The sequence below is a fragment of the Mastigoproctus giganteus genome, chromosome 1 (assembly GCF_048544385.1).
Source record: "Mastigoproctus giganteus isolate SK-2022 chromosome 1, ASM4854438v1, whole genome shotgun sequence".
NCBI classification, from domain to species: Eukaryota; Metazoa; Arthropoda; class Arachnida; order Uropygi; family Thelyphonidae; genus Mastigoproctus; species Mastigoproctus giganteus.
In genome coordinates, this window is record NC_143575.1 from 109,383,215 (window position 1) to 109,405,471 (window position 22,257).

At 34.1% G+C, this 22,257-nt stretch overlaps 1 protein-coding gene across 1 annotated transcript in view; it reads left to right on the forward strand.

The window, feature by feature from the left end:
• The window catches only part of LOC150091095 (uncharacterized), a 334,378-nt gene that overhangs the window by 266,594 nt on the left and 45,527 nt on the right, over window positions 1-22,257 (forward strand). Inside the window, exon 14 of the mRNA XM_090374226.1 lies at window positions 16,114-16,320. Within this exon, the coding sequence (XP_090230352.1) occupies window positions 16,114-16,320 (207 nt within the window). The remainder of the gene's footprint in view (window positions 1-16,113; window positions 16,321-22,257) is intronic.

Consider the following 22,257-nt stretch of genomic DNA (forward strand, 5'->3'; position numbering starts at 1 on the left):
TGTTGTGGACATTTCCAACTGAATTGCAGAAATATTTGGACAGTACCACAAAACAGAAGTTCCAGTGATGCTTCATTCAGTAGGTGAAGTGCTGAGATGAATATATACACTTTGGAGGGGACTACTTTGAAGGGGAAAATGCCAGCACATCACTAATGTGAGACTAAATTTATTTTATTGCTCCAGTCCAGAAACATTTGGCATGCACCTTGTATGTATACACAAGGTATTAAAATTAAAAGGCACTGGGGTCTGTCTCACTTATTTTTAGGTTCAGTCTATTTGTCATCTGGACCTTTTTTTTTTTTTTTTTGTTTTGTCATATTTGGACTGAAATTTTTGATTTAGTGTTAAAATTGTACTGAGTATTACTGTTTAGATTTTAAGATTTCTAAATAAAAATTTTACATAATCAGCTCAATGTTTCCTGTCCTCAGTATTTCTGAAGTGAACAAAAACCAATTTTATTTTATAAATCATATGCTTTATGCTCTAAAATTCAAAAATTTAAGTCCAAATATGACAAAATATGTCCACACAAACAAGTGGCCTAAACTTAAAAGCAAGCTAAATCTTTGCACCTCTTAAATAAAACATCCTGTATTTAAATCTATCATGTATATCACTTCCTTCAATGTCTGCATTTGAATTTGATTGTGCATAGTAAGAAATAACAGCAATTTGGAAAATTCATTCGTCCACCATACCGCACTATTATTTATTGCTGAGATGCTTTTAATGCCCTTATTGAGATCTTCTTTTAGTGGTCAGAGTTTGCAATTTGTCCATTAAATCAATTATTCAATTATGTAATATAAACTTAATTCATTGCCATGACATTTGATGATATGGTTTTGTAGGTACAGAAACTTGAGAGTGGACAAACACATTATTCAAGAGTAGCTTTATTAATGTATAATAGATTTCCTCCAGCCATACTAGAATCCACCTAAGGATCTGTGATACCGACGTATTCAGCTTATATAATAACCCTGATATGTAAGACTGAGACACATAAAGGGGTGGTTGAGGGGGAGAAGACAGAGAGTGGTAATCAATGGACACTGCTCATTGTGGACTAATGTTATTAGTGGAGTCCCTCAGGGCTCAGTGTTGGGTCCATTATTGTTTTCTGTATTTATAAATGATATTGATGATGGTATATCAAGCTTAATGTCCAAGTTTGCAGATGATACAAAGGTTGGCAGGGTTGTCAAGGACACTACTGACACTATGCTGCTGCAACAGGATCTGGAAAGGTTGAGCAGATGGGCTGAGAGGTGGCAAATGAAGTTTAACATTGACAAATGTAAAGTACTACACATGGGAAACAGCAACCCCAGAGCAACGTATCAACTCTGTGGTACTACACTGACAGTGGTAGAGAATGAAAGGGACTTGGGGGTGGTTGTGCAGGCAGATATGAAGTTCTCTGAGCAGTGCAGACGGGCTGCAAGAGTAGCTCATGGAGTATTGTCAATGATATACAGGAATTTTTCCAGCAGGGATAAGGAGGTGATTATTCCATTGTATAAGGCAATGGTCAGGCCACACCTAGAGTACTGTATACAGGTCTGGAGGCCTCATTTCAAGAAGGATGTAGAGCTGCTGGAACGAGTACAGAGAAGGGCAACGAGATTAGTGAATGGAACAAAGGGGTGCTCTTACGAAGAAAGGCTTAAGTTTTGCAAATTACAGTGTCTGGAGACTAGGCACCAGCGAGGTGATCTGATAGAGGTGTATAAAGCCTTGAATGGTTTAAGCATGCTCAATGCTGATGGGATTCTTCCTCTAGCTCAGAAAAATCACCTGAGAGGGCATAAATTCAAATTGAGGAAAGACAGATGTAGGATAGACGTGCGGAAATTTGCCTTTAGCCAGCGGGTGGTTGGTTGGTGGAACAGACTGCCATCCCTTGTGGTGGAGGTTGATAGCCTAAATAAGTTTAAGGCTCAGCTGGACAGGTATTTTGAACGAACAGACGGGTGAAGTGGAAGTGGGTTTTTTTTTTTTTTTGGCTGATGCTGCATAAGCTTGCTTTCTTGCATCAAATGCCTCTACTAATGCTAATGCTAACATGTCTTGCTAAAGTCTAAGAAAAAAAAATTTTTAATTAAATATTATTTCCTAAATCAGTCTCATGACAGGTGTAGGAAATAATCTTTGAGAATACCATTTCTCTCTTGGTGCCCTTGTGTAATGAGTAGGCATCTCCCTCTCTAATTGACCTTAATGGTAATTTTTTTTACAGAAATGAAAAATAAACCTAACAAAAAAGAACTTTACAAACTTTGATTTGCATTTGTAACCTTAAAATCAAAAAATATTAAAATATCAAATTTTAATTTACCTATTATGGATAATTCATGAATTCCTTTATCTATATGGTATTGTAAACACAAAAATAATCATAATTGTTTAGAAATAGGGATGAATACAGCCATTATTTTGTTTTGGAAAGTGCTATATTTATTTCTAAATATAGCACTTCAACTTAATCTGTGCTTAAGCAAGTTTACGGTTTTTAATGCTGCATTTTTGTTAGTTTTCACAATGTGATTTGCTTGACAATGTAAATATTAGAGTAGAGAAGTGAGAATTGCCTTTTCAAAAAAAGAGTTAGTGATGTTAGGTTAGGCCTTCATTTTTTAGTGTTCAAGTTATGTATGTTTTTAGTACAACTGTACAAGGAACTTTCGAGAATTTATATGAAGTCTGAAAGTAACACAGACTATGCTCAAAAAATGTTAAAAGAGTATTTAGTTTTCGTTTATAAGGCTGAGCTATTTCTTGTTACTTGACAATATGCCAATAGACAAAAGCCAGTGCTTAATTTAAAAGGATTTGAAACTATGGAATCTTAACACACTACAGCCAGCTGAAGTTTCATAAAAATAAAGTTGCTTTTTGCAAAAAAGATAAAGACAGGTATAATTTTTCCTAATAATTACAGCAATCTCAAATATAGGTTGGAACACAAGTCAGCACATTAAAAAATAAAAAATGTTCAAAAGTGGCCATTATCTGGAAATAATTTAAACAACATGGAGTAAATTTTTTAAAGTAAAAGATAGGCTTCTGTCAGTTTAATTAAAGATTTAAGAATCTTTTTGATTTTTTGCTTAATGACAGTATTTTGTGTCATTAAGCAAACAATCCAAAATTTTTGTTTATTTCTGCATATTTAACTAACCTTATTAATTAGTTTTAATCTTGGTGGCCACGTTTGTTTAACAGTGTAGCAGAAGGGTTGATACTTATGTTCTTGCATGCTGAAGCTGTCATTTTATAAATATTAAATCAGATATCTAAACTGTAAAATTGTGTTGATCCTAACTTAGAAAGGAATTTTTTTTCTTTCCAAAAAATTGAAAATGCATCTGTATCATGGTCTGTTGCTGCTAGGTAAGAAGAGTTATTAAGATGTGTTTGAGATACATAGATACTCCTACCCAACAGATTTTTCTTAAAAAAAAAAACATTTAGTTCTTTAAGGTAAGCACCCACATTATTTTGCTGTCTAAGTTGACAGAATATGATTTTATTTTTGCATTTATCTCATTGCTGCAGTTGACAAGATTTTAATTTATTATGCTGTATACATGTAGACAGGAAACTTTGGTTATATAGCATGTTATTTTCTCCTTGAAACAGTTTTCTGTTTTCACTATAAGATGATCATTAACAGTTGTATAGAAAATAGTTCAACTGCAGTGACCTCTGAAACAATGGAACACACTTTTGTTTAAACCTGGGTCCTTGCCAAACTCATTTATACGTGAGAATGTATACTTGGTACATTTTTTAAAGAAAAAATAGTGTTTCCCGAAACAAGTAAAATGATCAGATAATGATTTAATAGTCCATTGATTTGGCATAGCTTGTTTTTCAGTTTGGAAACACTTCAATTCTCTCTAGTGATATAGCAGTTGAAAGCAGGCTATTTGGAGTTGAAAGTTACACATAGACTTTATTATATAGTATGAACCAGAGTTGTAATGCTCAGTACGTTCTACGTTGATATCAATATTTGTAAAATAATAAGAGAAGTTTACCTCAATATTGTATGTAGAACACTTCAATATTTGTAAAATAATAAGAGAAGTTTACCTCAATATTGTACGCAGAACACTTCAATATTTGTAAAATAATAAGAGAAGTTTACCTCAATATTGTATGTAGAACACTTTAAGTGTCTATGTATAATATTGAGGTAAACTTCTCTTATTATTTTACAAATAGACTTTGTTATATATTTGATTGGAAATTTTTATTTCATATTTTATAACCAAATATTTGTATTTGTAGTTGCTCACTTAGATTTGGCAAATTATTCATAGGCTACATATATTTGCTGTAGTGTTTGAATTGTGGTAAATAAGTAGATTGACGGTTCTAATCACATAAATTGTCTTTTTTCTTTTGTTTTTTTTTTTGCTAAGAAAATTTATTATTTAGTAAGGCTATAACTAATTTATAATGTTACAAACATAACTTATAGCAGCATAGCATATACATTTGATGAAGGTATATTGGGCTTAATTGTCTTAAGTTTGTAGTGATACAAAGGTTGGAAGTTGGTTAATGATAGTAATCATGGTAAGCTACTTCGACAAGATCTATAAAAATTGGGAAATAGGCTGAGAAATGGCAGTTGAAGTTTAACATTGACAAATGCAAGGAACTGCATATGGGTAGCAGTAATCCCAAATTAACATACCAACATGTGTTAGTACACTCAAAGAAATTTAAAAATTAAAAAAAAAAGGCTTCCAGGACAATTCATGGGGGTTGTTTTGATGATATACAGGAATTTTGATAAGGAAGTGATTATCCCTTTGTATAAGGCAGCGTTTCCCAAACTTTTTTTAGTCGCGGAACACTTTTCATCTCACAACATATTCACGGAACACTTATGAAACACAAGTTTAGCAGGAGTCAAAGAACTGTTTGCTAATATTTTATTACATATGACGCACTGTGCATCAGGAACATCTTTATTTCCAACACCCGTAAAGCTGAAATTCAAATAACTGTCATTATACTTTCATTTTGGTCTTTTATTAGTTGGTTCTTGTTTTCTCACTTCAGATTTTTGGAGAATAAAAGGCTGCGATTGTTCATCCTCACTTTGTCTTGTGTTTATATTGTGTTCGTTTTCATCGACCATAGTTGCCCTACTAGAAGTACTTTGCTTCTTGTTTTAAAGTTCCTTTTTTCAACCACAAATCATGGTCATACATTTTAATAATAATATTTTGAAATACTAATAATTATCAAAAAAAAATTTATACAAGGAAGTGAGTTAGTTATGATATCGGTTTGTTTCCTCCTCTCCTTCACCCCGTGTACTCCAGGCAAAATCGCGTATGTATGGCATATTAGATCACTACATTGCTACTTTTTCGTAGATGTCATTATCTCTACGCATGCTTCTCTATGCAAAAGCCCACCACAATAAAGTGTTCTGCAGTCTATTTGATTATTAGTTTATGCCAGTATATTATTAACCAAAAAAAAAATTATGTTAAAAATTATAATGATACAAAAGTGGTGTATGCTACAAATATGCAAAATTTATTTATTTTATTTTATTTTTTTAATTATTAATTACGATTTTTCACAGAACACAGTTTGGGAACCACTGGTATAAGGAATAGGTTTGTATACGGTTAGGCTGCATCTTGAGCACTGCATACAGGCCTGGAGGCCTCATTTTAGGATCTGCTGGAATGGGTGCAGGGAAGGACAATAAGATTGGTAAAGGGAACAAAAAAAGGTGCTGTTACCTAGAAAGGCTTTCAGTTCTAAAAATTGCAGTGTCTGGAAATAGGCATCTGTGAGGTAATCTAATTGAGGTGTTTAAAGCTTTGAATGGATTGAGCAAGCTTGATGCTGATGGCATTCTTCCTCATGCTCAGACTACAGACATGAAGTTATAAACTCAAATTGAGGAAGCATGGTTGCAGGATATGTTTGGATGTTTGCCTTCATCCAACAGGTGGTTGATTATTGGAACAAACTTCCACTTGTTGTTGTGGAAGTGGGTTAGTTCTTCCTTGAATTTAAGGAAGAACTAACCTTCAAGGTTAGTTCTTCCTTAAAAAAAGGAAGAACTAGACAAACTATTGGAAGGGCTGGACAAGTGCTGTTGGATTTTTTTTTTTTTTTTTTTTTTGACTGATGCTGTATAAGCTTGGTTTCTTGCATCATTTGCCACTACTAATACTAATAAAGTTATCCCATTGTCTGATGAGAGACAATAAATATTTTAACAGCTGGCATGATGATGTCCTGAGTTTTAAAAAAAATTCTGGATTTGCCTTGTGGTGTTCAAAAGATATTAACAATTTAGATCAGTGTGTAGCTCACAGTGTCATTTCTAATGTTGAGCATGACCTCACTCCCTGGCTGTCACTGGAGAAATCAGAGAATCCTTAAAGACAGAAATTAAACCAAGTTTTGTCTCCCAATTACTGGTAATAGTATCGACAAAATAATACAAGGAAGCAAGCTTATGTAGCACCAGCCAAAAAATAAATAAAATAAATCTTATTCAAATTAAATTAAAAAATAAATAAAATAACCAATTTTGCATTACCCCTCCTATTTCTTTTAGATATTTATGCAATCCCTATGTAAGTCCTCCTTGGTCCTTGAAGTTGGTTACAAACATTCTTAAAAGTATAACTAGCATTAGCATTAGTAGAGGCATTTGATGCAAGAAAGCAAGCTTATGCAGCATCAGCCAAAGGAAAAAAAAAAAAATAAAAACCCACTTCCACTTCACCCCTCTGTTCGTTCAAAATACCTGTCCAGCTGAGCCTTAAACTTATTTAGGCTATCAACCTCCACCACAAGGGATGGCAGTCTGTTCCACCAACCGACCACCCGCTGGCTAAAGGCATATTTCCGCACGTCTATCCTACATCTGTCTTTCCTCAATTTGAATTTATGCCCTCTCAGGTGATTTTTCTGAGCTAGAGGAAGAATCCCATCAGCATTGAGCATGCTTAAACCATTCAAGGCTTTATACACCTCTATCAGATCACCTCGCTGGTGCCTAGTCTCCAGACACTGTAATTTGCAAAACTTAAGCCTTTCCTCGTAAGAGCACCCCTTTGTTCCATTCACTAATCTTGTTGCCCTTCTCTGTACTCGTTCCAGCAGCTCTACATCCTTCTTGAAATGAGGCCTCCAGACCTGTATACAGTACTCTAGGTGTGGCCTGACCATTGCCTTATACAATGGAATAATCACCTCCTTATCCCTGCTGGAAAAATTCCTGTATATCATTGACAATACTCCATGAGCTACTCTTGCAGCCCGTCTGCACTGCTCAGAGAGCTTCATATCTGCCTGCACAATCAACCCCAAGTCCCTTTCATTCTCTACCACTGTCAGTGTAGTACCACAGAGTTGATACGTTGCCCTGGGGTTGCTGTTTCCCATGTGTAGTACTTTACATTTGTCAATGTTAAACTTCATTTGCCACCTCTCAGCCCATCTGCTCAACCTTTCCAGATCCTGTTGCAGCAGTGTAGTGTCAGTAGTGTCCTTGACAACCCTGCCAACCTTTGTATCATCTGCAAACTTGGACATTAAGCTTGATATACCATCATCAATATCATTTATAAATACAGAAAACAATAATGGACCCAACACTGAGCCCTGAGGGACTCCACTAATAACATTAGTCCATGATGAGCAGTGTCCATTGATTACCACTCTCTGTCTTCTCCCACTCAACCACCCCTTTATCCATAGCAGCAATTAGCCTCCAATGTCACACTGCTCCAATTTGTGTAGCAGTCTTCCATGTGCAACAGTATCAAAAGCCTTTCTAAGATCCAAGTATATAATATCAAAGCTATTCCCTGCATCCAGTTCTTTTGTGACTGCATCATAGTATCCAATCAAATTGGTCAGGCAAGACTTCCCCTTAACAAAACCATGCTGTGTCTGAGCTATAACTGAAGTCTTGTCTAAATGATCCTGCAGTGCTTCTTTAACCAGTGCCTCCATTAATTTTCCTGGAACAGAAGTTAAGCTCACAGGTCTATAGTTACTTGTGTCAGCCTTTGATCCTCCTTTGTGAATTCGGGTCACATTTGCTCATTTCCAGTCTATGGGTACCTCCCCTGAGTCCAAGGAAGCTCTCATAATTATGGCTAAGGGTTTGCTTACTTCCTTTGCTGCCTCCTTTAATATAACTGGATAGATCCCATCCACCCCGGGTGCCTTTCTTGTGTTTATCTTCAACAGTTTCTCCTCCACTTTACTCCCAGTTATTTCAAGATTCTGTAGCATACTGCTAGAGTTGAATACACCTCTGGCATTCCCCTTGCTGAATAACTCCTCATGTGTGAATGTCGATGCAAAATATTCATTTAGTTTGTTAGCTACCTGAGCAGGATCATCAACAGTTGACCCATCAATATCAAGTGGACCAATCTGATTCATCCCCTTCCTTCTAGAGTTTACATAAGTAAAGAACTCTTTGCTGTTTTTCTTTGCATCCCTTGCCAAGGATTTCTCGTAATCCGCCTTCGCCTGCCTAACCTCCTTTGTAACTTGGTTGCATATCAACTTGTATCTATCATAGGCTTCTGTGTCATGTGTTAATTTGTAAGTATCCCATGCATTTTTCTTCTCTGCCATATGCCTCATTAGTTCATCTGACATCCATTTTGGCCTAAACCTTGATCAATATTTCTTAGTTGGTATGTAAAGCCTAGTAACTAAGGCTGCTTTCTAGGAGTCTAATACACTGATTCGAATTCTGTCCGTAAGTCAAATGAATTTTACACAGTCCTTTGTTCTGCTACAACTATATCCTCTTGCACATTCGCAGTGGTGAGATTATTAGTTACCCTGTGTATACCTCATCTCTAAGGTCTGAAATACTGCATTCAATAAGCTGAAGGTGACACCTGGGTCTGAACCAGTATAAGTAGGAATCGAGGTGTGGCATCCACATCACAGAGGAATGGCTGACCCTCTGACATTAGCCAATACCGGATGGTAAATGACACTGACCACCTGGTGCAATACCACCACTTTGATTATTAGTGGCTTTAATTAGTGAGAATATCATGGGCATTCTCAGCTTCATGTCATTTGTCATTACAAGAATGTGGTGAAATCCATATTTAGTCTTCAGGTCAGAACTCCGACAACCTCCTCTCTTCCATTATGCTGTATGACATATCTTTTGAGGTTATGATGGGCACCATGGCAAGATCTTACATTCCTTACATGTCAAGGATACAGCTCTAAAACAGCCTTTTCAGGCCAGCTGCTTGATAGTCTAATAGATTGAACCTGTTGGTAAGTCTCTAGGAGGCATCTAGGTCAGATAGTGTATAATCTTGCTGTCTCTACTCTACTGCCTTGTGACTGGAGAGTCTGAGTGGTATGTTTTTGAATGGTCAAGGCTTTGTTATGCCAAGGAGCTGGATATATTCTTGTTGTGTGTACACCATATCCATAAATTTCATTAATTCATACATTTCCCCATTCCTTGACTTATCTGCAAAAAGAGCTGATCCTCTCAAATGCTTCCTGATTCATTTCACAAATGTATGTGGTCTTGGTTCCAGTCTCATTGATATCCATTTCCACTTATAATCTGCTTAAGCCCTGTATACATTTTCTGACAATGTCAGTTATCAATTGCCTTAACCACCACTCTTCTCATTCATCCTGATTATTCTCTCTGATTCCTCTCTCTCTTCAAAGGAGACTTTTGAATGTTGAATAAAGAATTTTATCCCTACAAGACTAATTTTCCTGACTCAATCTAAGTAAACATCAGGTTTGGAAGATTTAAAAAACAATAATACAACCAAGAAAAATTTGAACAGAAATCATGCAGAGATCCTCTATTTAAAATTCTTGTACTGCCAAATGACTTAAAGCTGAGAATGCTCATGAGAGAGAGAGAGCACTTTGAAGGAGCATTTGTCAAGAGCATTGGGCATGTTAAAAAAATGTCTGGTATTGAAGTGAACAAGTAGTGTAAAATCAATTGTAATTGCAAAAGCCTCAGCATCTTGACCAGCTGGGTCCACCTAACTAGAAAATTGATACCAACTGGAGTTTTAGGCATTAAAATTGGCAAAGCAAATTACCTCGGTCTGAGGAAATTTGAAAAATTTATCTAAACTTTGGTCTTCCAATAAATGTGCTAAAGCTGTTCAAGATAAGAATACAGCATATCACAATTGGCTTGAATCCAAATCTCTAAAGCTTTATTTTCTGCTTACACTAAAGCCTGTAACATTTTTAATAGAATTATTAATGAATTCAAATTTGATTTTGAATAGGATAACAGTAAAAAGCTTGTTCTTGTTCAGATGGTAGTCACGCTCTCTCTCTCCCCTTCAAATGGATATATGCACCAGTACTTGTGCATATATCCATTGTGATATTCTTTATCAGAGATTTCCTAATCTGAAATTTATTCTTTCTGACCTCCTCTGGCTTAAAATTTCTTTACCCCTTTCGGTCACATTCATCTGTTCTGTCTGTCATTCTCCCAATGCTGCAAATCACTCAGAACTTTTTTGACTTCTTTTCTTTGAAACTCTACTTTCTCATTTAAATTTCCTCAGACTGAGGTAATTTGCTTTGCCAATTTTAATGCCTAAAACTCCAGTTGGTATCAATTTTCTAGTTAGGTGGACCCAGCTGGTCAAGATGCTGAGGCTTTTGCAATTACAATTGATTTTGCACTACTTGTTCACTTCAATACCAGACATTTTTTTAACATGCCCAATGCTTTTGACAAATGCTCCTTCAAAGTGCTCGAGCAATGTTTAATGGTTCTCTAGATGCCTCAGATCACAACTATATTGGTCTATTTTTTAGTGGAGCCTCTCACTCTTTCTCCCTTGTGGGCATTCTCAGCCTCATATCATTTAGCATTACAAGAATTTGAAATGGAGCGATCTCTGCATAATTTCTCTTCAAATTTTTCTTGGTTGTATTACTGTTTTTTAAATCTTTCAAACCTAATGTTTGCTTCGACTGAGCCAGGAAAATTATTCTTGTAGGGATGAAATTCTTTATTCCACATTCTAGTCTCATCACTTATCTAAACTTTGGTCTTCCAATAAATGTGCTAAAGCTGTTCAAGATAAGAATACAGCATATCACAATTGGCTTGAATCCAAATCCAAATCTCTATAGCTTCATTTTCTGCTTACACTAAAGCTTGTAACATTTGTAATAGAATTATTAATGAATTCAAATTTGATTTTGAATAGGATAACAGTAAAAAGTTTGTTCTTGTTCAGATGGTCACGCTGTCCCTTGTCAGAACTATTGGTCATAACTTCAGTTTTCTATACTTCCACTCCTGTTATTACAGCCTGATGGTTCTATTGCAATTTCAGGTAAAGGATACAGTCAGAATTCTACCTTTATTCCAACTTTTGTATCAACAATCATGGTAAATTACTTCCTACCATATCAAACATCCTCCACTCATTGCCTCCTGTAGTCTTCTAACAAAAGATGAATGTTTCAAGAATGTTAGTGCCCCAATTTCACTTACCTGTACTTCTTTTTAAAGTAATCCATCAACCTACAACTGTTGAAACTATCTCAAAACCTTCCCTCTCATCAATGATTACCAATGTAGATTCATAGATTCTGTCAGAGTCAATCCATTCATGATATATTGGCATATCTTATTCATCTTTGTATAAATTCTATGGGGAAAGTTTGTAAAATAAAAGTAGTTGCTTTCGATGTTACCAAGCTTTTAATCATGTTTGACATAAAGACCTTCTAAACGGCCTTTTGTTTTATGTATTGCCAAACATTTTTTGTAATTGAGTAGCCACTTTTCTCTCTGACTGCTTGCTGCCAGTTGTAGATGGCTCTCTGTCCTCTTAACTTCTGAAGTAATTTTGATGTTTCTCAAGATAAAGTTATTTCTTCCACTATTTTCCCTCCTGTTTATATTAATGAGCTTTTTCTACTGACTGGAAATCCATAGTTTATTTATAATACACTACATTTCACCTTACAGTTTGAGTAACCTTGACTTGATAATGCAGTGATCAAGGAACTGATCACTGAATGCAAAGGAGCAATGTGGCATTAAGGGCAAGTTACTGCTAGGGATAAAGGTAGGGTTAAGTGGAAGAAGGCAGAGAGTAATTATCAATGAGCACTGTTCTTCATGGACTAATGTTATTAGTGGAATCCCTCCAGGTTCAGTGCTGGGCCTATTTTTGTTTTCAATATTTATTAAAGATATTGATGAAGGTATATCAGGCTTAATGTCAAAGTTTACAGATGATACAAAGGTTGGCAGGATGGTTAATAACAGTAATCAGGATGAGCTACTGCAACAAGATCTAGGAAAATTGGGTCAATGGGCTGAGAAATGGTAGTTGAAGTTTAACATTGACAAATGCAAGGTACTGCATGTGGGTAGCTTATTTTACTGAAATTCTCTTTTCAGTGCAGACAAGCTGCAGGACAGCTCATGAGGTTTTGTCAATGATACAGAAACTTTGCTAGCAGGGATAAGGAGGTGATTATCTTCTTGTATAAGGTCGTGGTTAGGATGCTCTTAACTAGAAAGGCTTGAGTTCTGCTAATTGCAGTGTCTGGAGACTGCACCTGTGGGGGAGATCCGATTGAGGTGTTTAAAGCCTTGGATGAGTAAGCTATGATTGAATAAGCTAAATGTTAGCGGCATTCCTCTTGCTGAAACTAAGCATGTGAGGGGGCATAAATTGAAGTTGAGGACGAATGGTTGCAGGACAGATGTGTGGAAGTTTGCTTTCAGCCAATGGTGGTTGATTGTTGGAACAGGCTTCCATCTGTAGTCATGGAAGTGGATGGTTTGAATAAATTCAAGGAAGCACTAATCAACAAATTCTTGGAGGGTATGGATGTAATTTTTATTTATTATTTTTTTGCTGATGCTATATAAGCTTGCTTTCTTGCATCATTTATTTGCCACTACTACTACTCCTCGAATGTCAATCATCAATTCCTTAAATGTCAGTCTGTGGGTAATTTTCCAGTGGCGCAAGGGAAACTTTTGTTACCTTCACTCATTCTGTAACTCAGTCCTGTGTTATTTCTTGCAAAAAAAAAATGTCTGCTGTTCCCATGATCATCTTCAACAACAAAACGATTTCCAGGCAGGATGACAAATCTCTATTACCGTAAGTACGTCAAAGATATTGCTTCTTCTGCTTCAAAAAAATTTGGTTTTCTTTTTTGCATTATTATTTTTTTTAAACGAGTAACTCAAATCTGAATCTTTTTCAAGCTTTTAAATTATTCAAAATAGGGTTTATTAATGACCCATCTCTTATGAAGGCTCTCTCTTTGGTTCATACACTTCCACTTCCTGCTGCATGCCTTTTATATACATACTTCCATAGTGTTTTTCTTGATTTTCATCCGTAATTTCACTATTATCTTCCAAGCCAATCGAAACACATGCTTGAATCAGTCAACATCCATTCGCTGTCCAGCTCCAAATTTACAGAAGTTTTTATCTTCTTCATTTATCCTCAATACTTCTGCTTTCTGGAACAATCTTCCTTTTTGTATATTTCCCATAAATTACAATCTATAGAAATTCAAATCCAGTGTCAATGGGTGTCTTCTTAGCCCTCAAGCCATGCATTGAACTAAATACTATTGGTTCTAATACCTTTTGTGTTTGAGGTTTTCATTTAAAAAAAAAAAAAAAAAACTACCTCCACATGAGAGTAGGTGGGAATTTATTCCAGTGGTCAGTCAATCTTTGATTAAAGAAAAATGTTCAGATAATTATCTTTTCCCAATTAAAATTTATCCCTTTCCCCATTGTGTATGCCATATAATTAAGCATAAAAATGTCACCTCACAGATATGGTAATCAGGGTATCATATTTCCAACTACTGTGTTTGATTTCCAAACACTGTAACTTTCAAAACTCAAGGTTCCTTTTCATTATGTTCTCTCTCTTCATAAGACTACTGCTTTATGCTCCTAATCAATTTTATTGCTCTTCTCTGTATAAGAGTAATAAAACCCTTTCCAATCACCACATCTTTCCTAAAATAGGATCTCAGCACCTGTATGTCTTATTCAAAAAGCAACCTGATCATTGCTTTTTATAATGAAATAATTATCTCTTTTATCTTCTGGTAAACTTCCTGTATATGATTGAAAAAAACTCCGTAGCCCATATACACAGTTCAGCAAATTTCATGTCATATTACTTAATTACTCTCAAGTCCTTTTTGTTATAAAAAAAAAAAGGTAAATTGCACCCATTATCAACCCACCAAGATGGAAGCCTCCTCAACAATTCATGTTGAGGGAAATGGACCATAATCTGTTACGCTGGTCCAGTGCGGGTTGGCAGATTGACCATATTTAGCAGTCAGGCTTGAACCCTAGTCTACTCAAGGTGGTGCGTGTGCTATTCTACTCAAGGTGGTGCGTGTGCTATTCCACTCCCGCTCCTGACCACTTGGCTATGGAGGCACTTTTTGTTATATTCACTCTTGAGTTTGGTGGTACCCAAACTTAGGAGTGAATATAACAAAAGTGGTACATTACTCTAGGATTAATGCTTCCCAGATGCAAGCCCTTGCATTTTCCAGTATTAAACATCAGTGGCAATTTTTTAGCCATTCCAAATAATTATCTAAAACTTACTGAAGTAGCATACACTGATTACTCTCATTACCTTCTCTGTCCATAATTGTATCACCAGGACCTTGAAATTGCTGCATTAATATCATATTAGAAACCAGGCCTGTTCCTAGAGTTATGTGCTTTGCATATGTTTAAAAATGTTCCTTTGAAACAATAAATGAAAAACAGAACTTGTGGTATTTTTATAATTTCAAAATACAGTAATTATTTTTAAACACAGTAGAATATTAATAATATAATACAGTATATAAAAAATATAATTTTGTATATTAATTTTCATATTAATGCTTTACTTGCTGAAATATCATATTGCTTTCTGTTGCTAATATTTCATTATAATGAAGTCTTTCCTGAAATGTAAATTTGAAATAATACATGGTGAATTTTAATTTTGAAAAAGACCTTTCTTTGGTTTAAACAGAAATAGGAAAAGTCAAAAATATTTCACAATGTGATTGTAGTATATGGTACTGTATTTATTAAATAGTATTCACAATAGTTTTAGCATCTGTTTTGAATGTAAATTACTGAAGGAATATTGTGATAGAAATATTTACTTTTACTATTGATAAGCATATTTTTACAATTTACTGTTTGTGGTCAGTCATTGTAATTTCAATAATGAAAGTTTACTGTTGCCAAAAGTTTATTATTAAGAAAGTAAATTTTTCCACCCTTTGTAGCTTGCTGCCTGCAAGTTGATCATGCATTCCCCACTCATTTGAATGGCCCTGTACCATACACAAGAAACAAGTCAAACTGACAGGTTTGTAGTTTATTATTTCACCCTTTGAGGTACCTTTATGAATAGAAGAAACCTTTTTACATCTCCAACCTACAGGGACAAACACTGCATGAAATCAAAGCTGATTGATAGATTCCATCAGTTCGTGGCACTTTGTTCACTTTTAATTGTAATAATCTTGCTTCTAGCCCCTTCTCAGTTATCATAAAATCATTCAAATTAGAAACAGCTAGCTCACTTGTGTTCTCAGTTTCAAAAAAAATTCCTCAAACATGGTGTGGTTGCAAAATATTTTTTGAACTTATCAGCAAACAGTTCAGGATTATCTGTATTTTTTCTAAAAGTATCAAGTGTACCAATACATTGATTGATTTTCCTTTACTGTGTTTTTTCTCACACCACTTTTTCTTTGGCTCTTACTTAAGGACTTCTCATAATCCTCTAACTAGTATACTTAGAGACATTAAAAATACTGGATTGTGGTCTAATGCTTTCCATTCCAAATGAGTTATTGTATCTGAATGATGTATTATGATGAAGATCTCTTCTGGATAATTTAATCATTTAAAATGTAAAAATACTCCCTTGCAAGTTCAAACTGATACTGTAATGAATAAAGTTAGAAATTTTATAATTATTCCCTCTTTTTTGAAATTTATTATATAAATTTTAATTTTTGTAGGCTTATTGACCAATGAGGACAGGTTTCAGTTTACCAAAGCTCTTGAATTACTTGCAAAAGGTGAATGCTGGAATTGGATTTATAATACTTTAATTCAGGAACTGTTGTGGCCACTTATTCATGATTGGAAAACTAAATCGATGGATAATAATGGAAAAACTCTAATAATTTCAGACAGTGGTACTGTAACACTGGTTAAGCTTATTGGTAAGTCGTTAATGGATGTAGATGCATTGAAAGCAATAATTAAAGTTGGTTATCACAAATATATATATATATATATATATATATATATATATATTTTTTTTTTTTTCAGTGCTGGAATAAAGATGCAGAAATAATCATTAAGCTTAATGCAAAATTCATTATTTAACTTATGATAACTGCCATAATGAATCTGAATGAATTTAAATAAATTTATTTAAAATTTGAAAATATATGTATAAATTTCTTGTAGATTTGTGAAGCTGTTCTATTCCCGCATATTATTCTAAGCCTGTAAAGAGAAAATTTTTTTTATTTTATGTGAGTCTACTTCTAACATAAGTACCCAGCCTTTTGATTATTGGTAAGGTTGATTTGATTATTGACAGGATGCTACTTATTGAATTATCATAGAGTTTTGGTGAAGGTCCATGTTTAGTTAGATCCCCTGATTGACTTCTGATTTTTATAGAATACCTCTGGTTTCTTTTGAAATAATCCTCTATGACAATAGAGAAACCATATTTTTGACACAATTTGACAGCTCTGTATTACCATTGTACTAGAAGTGGTACCACAAAGTTTGTCTTTTTTTTGCAAAAACACCATTTTTCTCCATCCTTTCCTTTTCACAAAAAAAAAAAAAAAAAAAAAGTTAAACTGTGTTAAAATTGGAATTTTAAAAAATTTCTGTGGATTGTTTTTTTTTTTTTTTTTATTTCATTAATGAATATGGCTGTGATCACCTGAGAATAGTTTGCCATGATTGTTCAATTAGCCATAAAAAGCAAACTTGCAGTTTTCATATTCAGTGTAACCCATACTTATTAGTTTAAGCCCAAAACATGATGAATTATTATGATTGTACAGATGAAATTTAGTATCCTGATTTTATCAGCACCGATAATTCAAAAGCTCCTATTTTTCATAAACTCTGTAATGTCATTTACTTTTATCACATGTAATATTAAATATGTCGGACAAACCAGAAATGAATTACACTTAAGGGGTAATCTACGGAAGTCGCATATTAACTTCTACTGTAATAATAATAATAAACATAATATCGAGCATGAAATTGAATTCAAAGATTTTCAAACACACAATTTTTCTAATATTTATATCTCAGGTCTTGCACAAATTCATGATTTAAACCTAAGGTTTAAACAGGAAGAGATCTTTATGTTAAAATATAGATCCCTTTACCCTTATGGGCTTAATAATAAATTCAGCCAAAATTTATTTTCAGTCATATGTCTGATGCTTCTATATACAGTAAATTTCAAATTGTAAAATATCTTATTAAACTACCTACTCTTAGATCTCACAAAATATCAAAGGACAAGAAAGCTAATAAACCCAAATTAGGTGTTTTTTCCTCTAGTACTCAAGGATTGGGATACCGATATTATCAATGTACAGTCAATTCGTAACTCACTTTTTGGTCTTAAACTTAGTTTTCTTAAAGTTTTAGGTTTATTTCTAATATTCAGTTTAAGTCAGTATATCTTTGTCATCTTATCAGTGTTATTTGTAAATTTTAACTTGCACTTCTATTTAGTAATCCAAAACAAGAATATTCTTTTCTTGGCTTAAAATTTCAGTCAAAACTCATGGATTGTTTTAATAATATTGACAATTATACAAATTCTTATAATTCCTCATTACCCTCAGATTGTTTTAAAATCTAATATTAAAATTAGATATAAATACACACCCCTTTGGCTGGTTAGCTTGTAATTATAAATCTGTGTCTACAAATCTAAACTGTAATCCATCTGTTACGTACAATTGCATCTGTAAGCATCAAAATTTCAAATCATATATTGATCCTAATTTTGGACATATCATTTCTGGTAATCTGGATATTGTACCCTACCTTGAGCTTAGAGAAATTCTCTCCTGCTAGTTGTACCCAGCATAACATGCACCATCTTTCTGATTATGACGTAAATAGTTTAATCTAGATTCTTCAGTCTTTACCATTCTTGTTTAGCATTGATATAATTCTACAGCAGTCACTTGTGAGATATATGCATATGTCTCTATTTGTAGGTGGTTCCCCGTCTTTTCGAACAAATATTGCAGCAACCTCTGTTTTGGATGCATTATATCATCTCTTATCTAAGTCCAGGGCTTCTATAAATGCCATGCACACATTCATTGTTGAATTGGCCTGGGTTATTTGATGCATTTGTTTATATGACTCAGCAAATGGGTTAACTTGTTGCAGCATCTTGTCCAATTGTTGCATTCCTTCAGCCATACACCCTTGGTTTGATTGTTTTTCAAGCTGGTTTGTTGTTCCTTCGGCAAAATTGAAAATATAAAGTTGTCCATATAAAGTTTGTCATTGCCTTGTTTGGATATAGCAGTGAGACCAAATGGTAAATCTGACTGTGTATTCTAAAACAGTATGGACCATTTCTGGGCGGTGATTTAATCTCTGCACCCATTGATGCGAACCCCATTGCTGAGTTGTACTCTCATATATGTTCTCTGTAGTTATTTGTTTCAAGTGTATCCCCTGTAAGCAGCTCTCATAATAGAGGTGTCTCAGACAGTGGATCAAGTGAAACCTTTCCATCATGACAGCATTTAGTGTATTTATTCGATGTGTTTAACTCGTGTCCCCATTGCAATACTCACAGTTGTAAAACACTTCGTATGTCATGCTCTTCCACATTAATTACAGCTTGTTGATTATTCGCATCCGGTACTTCTATTTGATTAGTCCTACGGCGTTTCGCCCGTCTTCTCATTTCTACTTTTGCTTCTCTTTCTTCAGTGTTTTCCATCCATCTTTGTAGTCATAGAGTCTTGTTTCGGTCTCTTAGTCTATTAGATCTCTCCTCTAACATTTCATTAGCATTTCTTCTACATTTTCTCAAAGTTCTTATACACTGTTCAGCCATTTTTAAAACTTAGAATGGTTTATTAAAATTGAAGACAGATAAAATAAACATACATCGATAGCTTTCAGGCATAGGTTGCCTTTCTTCAGTCAAAAAACGTTAGTACAAAAATTAATAAAGCATGCCCGATATGGTGGTCATGCGAGGTGAACCGCGTGAACGGGTACTGACAACAATTAGCAGTTTAGAAATGGGCAGCATACCTAAGCATTTTATATATATAGATGGTTTTAAATTCAGGTTAACTCCTAAATTCAACTTCAACATCATTTAAAAAATATCTCTACCAAGACCTTTTGGACTTCTGTGTATCTATATCTTACAAAATATTCCAGTTGAAATATTCCTTATGAGGAGTAGTATAGTTTTCTCATATCTTTTGGTTCATTTTTCTAAAATTTATTCTAAATATACATATCATAAACCAATTGAACATTATAATTTCATTAAAATAAAAATCTCAGTTACCAGAACTACAAAAAAAAAAATTTGTTATTACTCAAAGAGATAAAGCCTCTAACAACTATGCCTTATATCAGGCCCGGGCAAACCATGGGCCGCATGAGGCCCGCGAGCTTTAATCGTATTTTCGAAAAAAGTTTACTTTTTTTATGCCTTTTTGACGCCTTTTTGAAAAATAAATTTGTATATGTAATACATTATAGAATTGGTTGACTTGTAAATTGTTTTATCATCTCCGTATTGTTCAAATTGAGATAGAATTTGAAATTGTGCGCGAACTGGAGCAAGCCAACGGACGTTTTTATAACCCAGGTGGGAAGGAGCAGCAGTGCATAGCACACACTTCTTGATTAGACCGGGGTTCAAGCCCGTCACCACCAAATATGGAGGATGCAGAAAGGTCAGGGAATGACCACCGCATATTCCCGAAGCAATATGGCCTTAGTTGCTAATGCTCCTAAAAACCAAATAACAACAACAACAGCTTTTATAATGGTATAATTTGAAAAATGTTTAACAGTAACAGAGTTGAAAAATGCTTATCAAGATATAATTTACAACGGAACAAAATGGTAAGCATAACAACTGACGGAGCAGCAAGTTTGACAGGTAAAAATGTTGGAGCGTTAAAGAAAATTCAGGATAAAATTTGTGGAAATTATCCTGATTATAATTTAATTACAATTCATTGTATGTAAAAATGTGTTAAAAGTTGAACATGTCACATCTTGTATTATTAAACTAGTAAATTTAATACGATCGAGGGGCCTGAAACACACACAATTTGTTAATTTTCTTTAAGATGTTGAATCCGAGTACACAGATATTCCTTATCATAGCCAAATTCGATGGCTTAGCTTAGGAAAAGTTCTTCGGCGAGTATGGGATCTTAAAGATGACATCATTCTATTTTTAAAACTGAAAAATATTATGGACTTTCCCGAATTAACTGATAATAACTGGATTCGTGATTTTGCATTTACCCTGGACATCGTTACACACATAAATACTTTTCAACACCGTGTTACAAGGGAAAAATTTAAACGCCCATGATATGGTAAAAAGTTTGAATGCATTTCAATTAAAACTCCAGTTGTTCCTTCGACATTTATTGATTAACAAGGTAGACCACTTTCCAACCATGAAGTTGCTGAAGATTACAGAAAGTAAATTTGAAAAATATTGTGAAATTATCAACGCTTTGAATGACGACTTTTTCACAAAGATTTGGCGACTTCGAAAAATTGAGACAAGTTTGGCAATAGTGCGTGACCCATTTTCAATAGAAATTGATAGTGCACCGAGTGAACCACAACTTCAGATTATAGATCTGCAGTGTGATACCGATTTAAGGGAATTGCACTGTCATGAGGAAATCTGTAAATTTTACAATACTCTTAATTCAGACAAATTCGACAAACTTGCCCGAAAGATTTCCCGAAAAATGTTGGTTATTTTTGGATCAACCTACATATGTGAACAAACATTTTCCATCATGAATCTAAATAAAAATTCTTTACGATCAAGCATCACCGATGAACATTTACAAGCAGTTTTAAGAATCTCAATTACAAAATTAACACCCGAAATTAAAAAAAATGTTAAAAGATGTAAAACAGTTCCATTCATCTCATTAAATTCTTGGTCGTTAGAGAATAATTTTTTTTTATGTTATATTTCTTCTTCATGATAACAAATAATATATATCTAAAAATAGTATTTTACGTGCGGCCCACCTTCTTTTCGAATTCCTAATGTGGCCCTTCAGCCAAAATGTTTGCCCAGGCCTGCCTTATATGTACAGCTTTTTATGCAGATACTCTAAATAAAAAGCTTTATGCTGGTGATACTTACAAACTGTTTTTATCCCATCTACAATCATTACCAAAAAATTATTAGATCTACACAAAAAATTAATACTGAATATTAACAATTATAAATTTCCTTTTGTATGTTTTATGCTAAAATTCCATAGAACATCAGGCCCATTACCTCCTGCAAAAACAGTTATGCACACTTATCTGGAAAACTTTGGAACAACTTTGTAAACCCATCACTGGTATTTTACCCAACGATACAATCATTCTCAATAATTTACCAGCTTTGAATGCTTTAAATACAAACAAAATTGTAGATATTCAAACGTTTTGATTTTCACTGCCTCTCTACTAGCATCAACCTATTTAAATTAAAAATAGTACTATAAGGACTATATTAGAAGTACAAACATATAATTAAATGTTATATTACATATTGGAAATTCTAATTAATCCTTGTATTTTTAATAATTTCATCTTTGATGGTAACTTGGTCTATCACAGATTATAGGTACACTGATGAGTAATCTAGTTTCCTGCATCATAGCTAATTTATATCTTTATTAGTCTGAGATATCCTTCTCGCAGAATATTCTGTTATTTAGATACATTGATGATCTCTGTGTGCTTAACTCCATTTATATCCCCAAGAACTTACATTGGAAAAGATTAATGATTGTAACTATACTGCCAATTACTTAGATCTGAATATCAACATTAATAATGGACACACCTCAATTAATCTT